The sequence below is a fragment of the Stegastes partitus genome, unplaced genomic scaffold, assembly GCF_000690725.1.
Source record: "Stegastes partitus isolate 25-593 unplaced genomic scaffold, Stegastes_partitus-1.0.2 Scaffold496, whole genome shotgun sequence".
NCBI classification, from domain to species: Eukaryota; Metazoa; Chordata; class Actinopteri; family Pomacentridae; genus Stegastes; species Stegastes partitus.
The window spans coordinates 391,239-400,297 of NW_007578227.1; the positions used below are offsets into that span (position 1 = coordinate 391,239).

The 9,059-nt window shown below is 37.6% G+C and overlaps 1 protein-coding gene across 1 annotated transcript in view; it reads left to right on the forward strand.

The window, feature by feature from the left end:
- Positions 1-9,059, forward strand: part of pla2g3 (phospholipase A2 group III) — a 28,712-nt gene that overhangs the window by 14,871 nt on the left and 4,782 nt on the right. Inside the window, exon 7 of the mRNA XM_008287354.1 lies at positions 6,624-6,847. Within this exon, the coding sequence (XP_008285576.1) occupies positions 6,624-6,847 (224 nt within the window). The remainder of the gene's footprint in view (positions 1-6,623; positions 6,848-9,059) is intronic.

Below are 9,059 nucleotides of genomic sequence, written 5' to 3' on the forward strand. Positions count from 1 at the left end.
AAAATACAGATCAGTGTTTCCCAAAGTTCATGATTGCAAAGATATTCAGTTTGCTATGATAGCAGGAGAGAAACCAAACAAATATTCACATTTAAGAAGCTATCATTAGAAAATTCTGACTTATTTTTTCCCTAAAAAAATGACCCACACCTATTAAACAATGATCAAACTAGTTACTGACTATTTAATAGTTGACAACTAACTGATAAACCAGCGAATCGTTTCAGCTCTACTTTATACTTGGTTTAAAATGCATGTCAGTGACATAAACAAGCACACAGCAGAGCTGCATCGCGTTTTTCAGGCAATCCCCAAGGTGTCCTGCTGACCGTCTGCTGGAAGGTCAAAGGGCCCTGCTCACACCTACTACGTCAGTGTGTTGCCAGACATGCGCACTGTTGTTTTACTGATGTAAGCTACAGAAACCAAAATCTACATGTACAGGCTGTTGTCTGTCCTGCCAGGCGAGATTAGCAGGACAAAGTCATTTGTGACTTGCAACAGAGTGTAGGACAAGATACGCAAACATGTCCTGTTTGAATTGTGCATTTCCCTGTTACATCCTTGTTAGGGACACCTTACATTATGAAAGACAGGTGGTCAGATGTGTCCCAGACCACCTCAGCAAGTGTCTTTTATTAAGCATTGACCACTTGTGATCCAGTCACCCAAGACGCACTTTAAAACCAAATGCGATTAGAAACTTAGGTCCACATGCTTTATGTATATCATTTAGAAAAAGGATTTGAAACAAAATAAGTAAAAATGGCTCTAATTACATAAAAGGTATGTGCAAGAAGCAGGATAAGATTACAATAAAAATAAGCTGAGTTTGAAATTTTTGTTATTTCAAATAACTGCTATTTATTTTATAATGTCTTATTTATTTATGCAATTTTGAACTCTTTGGGTCCCTGTAATATATATATGTGTGTGTGTGTGTGTGTGTGTGTTGAGAGCCCTGTGATTCTGCATGCTGGCTCACTGTAATGACTCACTGAGACACTCAAAACAACTGAGCCATCATTAAAGTGGTTCGTTACCCCTGTGCTTTTCCTGTAACCACAGATGACGATATCTGCTGTAAAAAAGGCCAACTGTGTTTCATATTAGTGGATATTTTTGCTAAAATGACAGGAACAAGGAGGTCAAACAAGTCAGCGTCTTTAAAGGTGACTGTTTTAAGCAAAATTTATTTAGAATTAAATCCAACAACACAATATCATTGGGTATATGGAGGATATTCTGAAGCTGCATTTAGTTCAGTTGCTCCCTGTCTATGCCTATATGATAGAGAGGGTGTAAATGCATAATTAAATAACCAAATATATTGTAATATATTTAATTTTTCACCCTGAGCAGAATATTCATTCAGTAAAATCCCAGCTGCACTCCTGCTCCCTATGCTGTTATTGAGGTTTCAGCACACATTCTAAGTATTTCTACTGTATTGTATGAGCTGTAGGCAGTTACGTCAAAAGTCAAGAATATTATGTAAATACCTGTACATAAAAGACATGTAACAAAATGTTTGGTTAATGACGTGAGAAGTAAATATATGAGTGATTAAATGCAAAAAAAAAAAAAAAAAAAAGTTGTAGATTAAGATTGATGAAAAAATACTCATTTGCTTTCTTGGGGCAGTTCGGTGAGAGCATCATCTCAGGGTTGTGGGGTAAATGTGAAAGGGAAGCTAACAGCAATTAGCATAGCTTATCATAAAGAATGGAAACAAAGGGAAACAACTAGCCTAGCGCTGTCCAGACGAGCACCTCTTAAGTTTGCAAATGAATAATTTAATAATTGTTCAATCTCTAAGACAAAAAAGAGGATTAAAAACTGTAAGTTAAGGTTTTATTGGCTTTCATCGGGCACTAAATGTTTTTTGGTGACCCCAGGCACACAGTTGTTGTTTATACACTCTGGTTATTGTAATGGATTAAACAACAACAGCATTTAAGCTAATTGCCTACTTGCTCAAACCTTTTCGTAGCATCACATTTGTTTAATATGTACATAAACTTGTGTGTGAAGCCCCTTTTTACCTGTCACATGCTGTTTTTAACATTTTGGTGTTTGTATGTAAAAAGAAAAAAGTTAGCTTCTTGTATGCTACTGCTAATGTGAGGCACAAACGGGCTAGCAGGGACATTTCATACAAGAGACTTGCAAATGTTACAGGTGTTTTATTATTTATTGTTATGCTGGTGTTTGTATGACTATTTTTTAAGCAACCAAATAAAAATTACAAACCTGTATTAAATATGAGCATTCATTCTACTAACACTATAAGGCCCATCGCTGCTAGCATCCTCCTGCCATATTGGAGTAACTCTGGCCGGCTGTGTTGAAAATCTGTCGGGTAACTTTTTATTTACAGGGAGCAGGTATGAAACTGGTGTATTATTATTATTATTATTTAATATTTAGGGGGAAAAATAGCATATGCCTTTTTTTTTATTTTTTATAGCCAAAATGTGACTTTAAATGGCTTACTGCTGTGGGTTCCAAACATCAGTTTGTGCCACATAGGTGTTAGCATATGTTTGGCTAGCTGTGCTAACTAGTGTTTGTTTTTTTTGTTGTTGTAAAGGTTATTAAACTTTCAATGTTCTAAACCCTTCAGAAGGTAATTTAAAAACATTTTAACCATCTTCTAATTGTCTGAGTCTTCTAAGGGCTAAAACATTGTTTAGCTTCTGCTTCAGTTGAACCAACCTGATTGAAAACAGAAGCAGAACAATGGGGTAAAAAAACCAAAATATTTGTGTTGTTGTATACATATTGTTCTGTAAACATATTTCTCATCCAGGTGGTTAAGGATTCTGGAAATATCTCCAGAGCAATGCCAGGTGTTTTTTTTTCTTTTTCTTTCTTTCTTTTTTTAAACTACCCTTCAATAATTGTAGCATCTCTTGGAAGAAATCGAGTTAGCTCGTCGTATGCTAATGCTAACAGCAAACGGGCTAACCATACATTTGCTGCAAGATACTACAAATATTACATGTGTTTAATTATGTATTGTTAATTTTTTTGCGTTTGTTTGACTACTTTTTAAAAAATTAATCTAATTAAAGTTAAAACCACATGAATATTCATTTGACAGGGACAATAAGCTCCATCCCTGTTAACCTCATCCTGATACTGCAGTAACTCTGGCGGCTCAGATGAAGATCTGTCAGGTAACTCAACTCCTCTCTGATGTCATGAGGAGTAATTGAAACCTTGCTGAAGGCTGCAGCCATGGAGGGACCGGATCCCCGCCTCTCACCGGGCAAAAATTCCGCTATGGGGAGAAGATCGGCGTCGGGAACATGGCGCACTCACTCTGGATTAACTTTCACTGAGGAAAACTTTGTAAGGTCGCTGCGTAGCTCACAACTCCTCGGATCTTTAACGTATTGATAAGTTTCACCACTGGGGAAGGCGACTGCAGACTTGTGGGCTTGTTTCGGAAGCTGGCTGAGTGTTTTCCTGCCCTGCCTCACTGCTTCTGCTGCTGCTGCTGCTGCTGCGGGATGAAAGTTTGCAGCCGGATTTAGCAGAGATGGAAAAGCACAGGACGAGGAAAGAGAAGGTAAGGCCGGTGGAAACAGTGGCTTTATTTAGCGCTTTCACAGTTCAGCGCGATCTACAGGAGGCTGAGGGGATGAAAGGAAGCTCGTTTGGGGCAGTTTGCGGACAATCGGGCTGCTCACATCTCAGGTTGAGCTGCCATCCTGCAGGATTTATTTTGAAACGTCTGGCTGGAGCTCACAGCACCATCTGATTCCTGTCAGAGGCAGTGTGGGGGGAACTGCTCTGCAACTTTTCCACTTAAAAAACAGCTAAAGCCCTCGGTTGTACCCGTGGATCCTAAGAAGTAGATTATAGTGTGTGACTAAATGCTAAGGAAGTGAAAGGACAGGTACCACTGATAAATACTACTCATGAAGCTGCATGGATCATCTGATCAGTTATCCACCTTTCAATCAGTCTGCATTTATTTTGAAAATCAATAAAGCAGCCTTTTCTTCAAGACAAAATTTTCTAATTCCAGCTTCTTAATTGTGAACATTTTCTAATACTTTCTGTCTTTTATAATAGTGAACTGAATATTTCTAGGCTGTGGACAAAGCAAGACATTTTTAGTCTTGGGTTTTGTGGAACACTGATCTTGATTTTGTGACATTTGAAAGTCAGAAATGAAAAATCGACAGTGAAAATAATCACCAGTTGCAGCTCTAACCATATAATACTTTAATTAGGGTCTAAAGAGCTCCAGAAATCACATCGACTCCTCTCTTCATCAAATAAATCAAAAGAAAGACATAAACAGCATGAAGGAACACAAGAAAATATAACTTATCTTATTTTTTATACTTAAATCTCTTCTATTTTTCATTTTTTTGCTCTTTATTTTGTACTTTATTATGTATGGCACTGAAGGAGCTGCTCTCAATCTCATTGTACTTGTGTATAGTGACAATAAAGGCATTCTATATTCTATTCTTCTTTACCAAAAGACCAAATATAGTTGATAAAAACAAGATCAAATATGCTAAATTTGAATAAATGCAGTGCCAGATATGACTGAACACCTAATGCAGTTAGAATTACAATTGTTTTAAGATTTGATTTAAAAGAACTGAGCTGGATCAGACCTTATGTTTTCTGTTTTCTGGGAGTTTGTTCCAGACAATAAAAAGCGTCACAACCTGAAATTGAAGGTGCAGAAAAATGAAAACAATACAAGGCATTGTGTAGGCAAGTGTGGAAAAAAAAGGACTTTCAGAGATTGATTTATGAGATGACAGTGATTGTTTCAGAGCAGAAGCANAGAGGTGTTAATGACAAATTTTATTTATTTATTTTACCTTGTGCCCTGTCCAAAATTATTCAAATCCTTGAAATTGTCATAAGTGTTTGAAAAAATTGGACTTCTGTCACATTCCAAAGTGTCAAAAGTCCCAAAGTCTGTATTTCTACCACAACCTGAGCCAATGCAGCAACACTTCTATCCGACCCACTGGCCAGCTCCAAGTCATGGCCAAAACTAAAGATAGAGTGAGCTTGTTATCTGAGTCCATCACTGTGGAGAGCAGAGCATCATCAGCTACAAGGAGTTTCACATCATGACAAATCTCACAGGATGTCATAAGAAGTCAACAGTGACTCCTGCACTGGCAAGAATGGTAGAAGCCAAGAAGAATCCAAACTTCTGCATCAAAACCATCCTGATAAAGCTGAACAGTTTTGGTAGCAACACGTCAAACACACACTCCAGCAGAAACTAAATAAGGCTGATCTCCATGGATCTCCAAGACAGACACACAAAAACTCACCTGGACAGAGAAGAATGTTTTTGGTCATCAGTTCAGTGGTTGGACATGAAAATCATCAAGCATTTAACCCCAAGATCACCAATCAGATGGTCAGTGATGAGAATGTGATGCTTTGGGCATCATGAGAAAACAGGAGGACATGAAGATTGTGGAGGAAAACTTCAGGCAGTCTGCAGAAAAAACTTGATCTTAGGCAGCATCAGACCTTCCAGCAAGACAACAATGTGAAACATACAGCCAAAGAGATCAAGAAATGCTGAACAGAAACCAATATGAGCACTTTGAAGCAGCCCAGAGTCCAGACCTGAAAAAACATCAAGAATCTGTGGAGCAACTGAACACCAGAGTGATGGCAAAGAAGCCTTCGACCTCAAAGACTTTTAGACTGTCACAGAAATGGAGTGGAACAGCTGGCCAGTGGATGTGGTGGCAAATAAAGGCTTTGACAATGAAAGGGTATGGATAAAGTTAGACATGGCACTTTGAGTTAAAAATTTAAAACAGAAAAGACAGAAAAAAATCAAATTCATCATTAACATCTCGAACACAACGTCTGGCTGTCCTTTTGTCACATGTGACTTTATTAGGTTTATCAGTGTGTATGCAGGTGGATCTATTTTGTGTTTAGTTAGCTAGTTTGGTCCAGTACTTTCCAACCTTGGAGTTGTGTCTCTTTAAATCTGAGTGGGTGGAAGATGATGCTTCCCAAAGCCCATCATCACTCATGTCTTATTTTGTCCTCAAACCAAAGCTGCAATCAGAGAATATAGACGTTTTTTTCCAGTTAAAAAATTAGTCAGACAGATTAATCGATTATCAAAAAAGCTGATTATTAACGTTGTAGTTGCTAACTAATTAATTTATCTTTGCAATGCTAGTATTTTATAACCTTGTTTTGGCTTAGCATGTAAAATAATATTTTAAAAAACACCCAGTGAATGCAGCTGACTGATAAATGTTGTGGCAGTTGAATACAAAAGTTCATGATATTTAAATACTCAAACTAAATATGGGGTTTTACCTGTGTAGAGGAATTGTTGGCACTCTGCAAAGGAAAGCCAGCAGTGCTACAGTTTTGTTAATTGGAGTTTGTATGCTGAAGCATAATAAACATTTTTTTAAATCAGAAATAAAAAAAAGGAAATTCATAGATTTCTGTAAGACAAACGACTAGTTGCTTTTACTATATACAGACGTTCCCTTCCCCAAAGTCCCATTCTGAGCCAGCAAAAACTATCCAAGTGCGTTCAGTTAAATATAGCATCACAAAACTAGCATTTGTTGTGTTTCCTTCAGCAGCTGTACAGCGGTTTTGGTGAAAGCAGAACTTCCTCAGATGGACCAGAGCAGCAGTGCAGAGGTGGAGGAGCAGCACCACCTACAGGCTGTACAACTGAAGGTCAGGAGGCCACACTCCAGGACTAAGAGGAAAGACCGAGCTGTGAGGCTCCACAGAGTGTGTCTCAAGCTGAGCAGACGCAGAAACAAGAGCAGAACACAAAATGCAGGACGGCCAGCTGCTCGTCTGAATGTGAATATCACAGGGAGTCAAAGTGTTTAAAATTCAACTAAGAAATAAGACATTATGAAATAGAATATCACATGTATATAGCCCATCACAGTGAAATTATGGAATAATACAATATATAACTACAGATAAACATTAACACCACTGACTGGTGAAATGAATAACTGATCATCTCATTTCAAGTTCTGCTGGGAAACCTTATTCATGCCTGCATTCATGTGGATGTGACTTTGACCAGGAGCATCCACCTACACTGGAAAAGACCATTTTTGGACCAACTTTTCAGGTTGATAGGATCCACTAAAGTAAATTTAGTAAAGACAAGTGAGATTTCTCTGAAAAAGTTCTTTAATTCAACGACAGCGCAGTGACGTTCAAAACCCCTCTGAAGGTCATTTAAGTGTCAATGAGGCTTCTGATTATTTTCTTGATTATGTGTTCAGTTGTTTGGTCTACAAAATACAGATCAGTGTTTCCCAAAGTTCATGATTGCAAAGATATTCAGTTTGCTATGATAGCAGGAGAGAAACCAAACAAATATTCACATTTAAGAAGCTATCATTAGAAAATTCTGACTTATTTTTTCCCTAAAAAAATGACCCACACCTATTAAACAATTATCAAACTAGTTACTGACTATTTAATAGTTGACAACTAACTGATAAACCAGCGAATCGTTTCAGCTCTACTTTATACTTGGTTTAAAATGCATGTCAGTGACATAAACAAGCACACAGCAGAGCTGCATCGCGTTTTTCAGGCAATCCCCAAGGTGTCCTGCTGACCGTCTGCTGGAAGGTCAAAGGGCCCTGCTCACACCTACTACGTCAGTGTGTTGCCAGACATGCGCACTGTTGTTTTACTGATGTAAGCTACAGAAACCAAAATCTACATGTACAGGCTGTTGTCTGTCCTGCCAGGTGAGATTAGCAGGACAAAGTCATTTGTGACTTGCAACAGAGTGTAGGACAAGATACGCAAACACGTCCTGTTTGAATTGTGCATTTCCCTGTTACATCCTTGTTAGGGACACCTTACATTATGAAAGACAGGTGGTCAGATGTGTCCCAGACCACCTCAGCAAGTGTCTTTTATTAAGCATTGACCACTTGTGATCCAGTCACCCAAGACGCACTTTAAAACCAAATGCGATTAGAAACTTAGGTCCACATGCTTTATGTATATCATTTAGAAAAAGGATTTGAAACAAAATAAGTAAAAATGGCTCTAATTACATAAAAGGTATGTGCAAGAAGCAGGATAAGATTACAATAAAAATAAGCTGAGTTTGAAATTTTTGTTATTTCAAATAACTGCTATTTATTTTATAATGTCTTATTTATTTATGCAATTTTGAACTCTTTGGGTCCCTGTAATATATATATGTGTGTGTGTGTGTGTGTGTGTGTTGAGAGCCCTGTGATTCTGCATGCTGGCTCACTGTAATGACTCACTGAGACACTCAAAACAACTGAGCCATCATTAAAGTGGTTCGTTACCCCTGTGCTTTTCCTGCAACCACAGATGACGATATCTGCTGTAAAAAAGGCCAACTGTGTTTCATATTAGTGGATATTTTTGCTAAAATGACAGGAACAAGGAGGTCAAACAAGTCAGCGTCTTTAAAGGTGACTGTTTTAAGCAAAATTTATTTAGAATTAAATCCAACAACACAATATCATTGGGTATATGGAGGATGTTTTGCAGCTGCATTTAGTTCAGTTGCTCCCTGTCTATGCCTATATGATAGAGAGGGTGTAAATGCATAATTAAATAACCAAATATATTGTAATATATTTAATTTTTCACCCTGAGCAGAATATTCATTCAGTAAAATCCCAGCTGCACTCCTGCTCCCTATGCTGTTATTGAGGTTTCAGCACACATTCTAAGTATTTCTACTGTATTGTATGAGCTGTAGGCAGTTATGTCAAAAGTCAAGAATATTATGTAAATACCTGTACATAAAAGACATGTAACAAAATGTTTGGTTAATGACGTGAGAAGTAAATATATGAGTGATTAAATGCAAAAAAAAAAAAAAAAAAAAGTTGTAGATTAAGATTGATGAAAAAATACTCATTTGCTTTCTTGGGGCAGTTAGGTGAGAGCATCATCTCAGGGTTGTGGGGTAAATGTGAAAGGGAAGCTAACAGCAATTAGCATAGCTTATCATAAAGAATGGAAACAAAGGGAAACAACTAGCC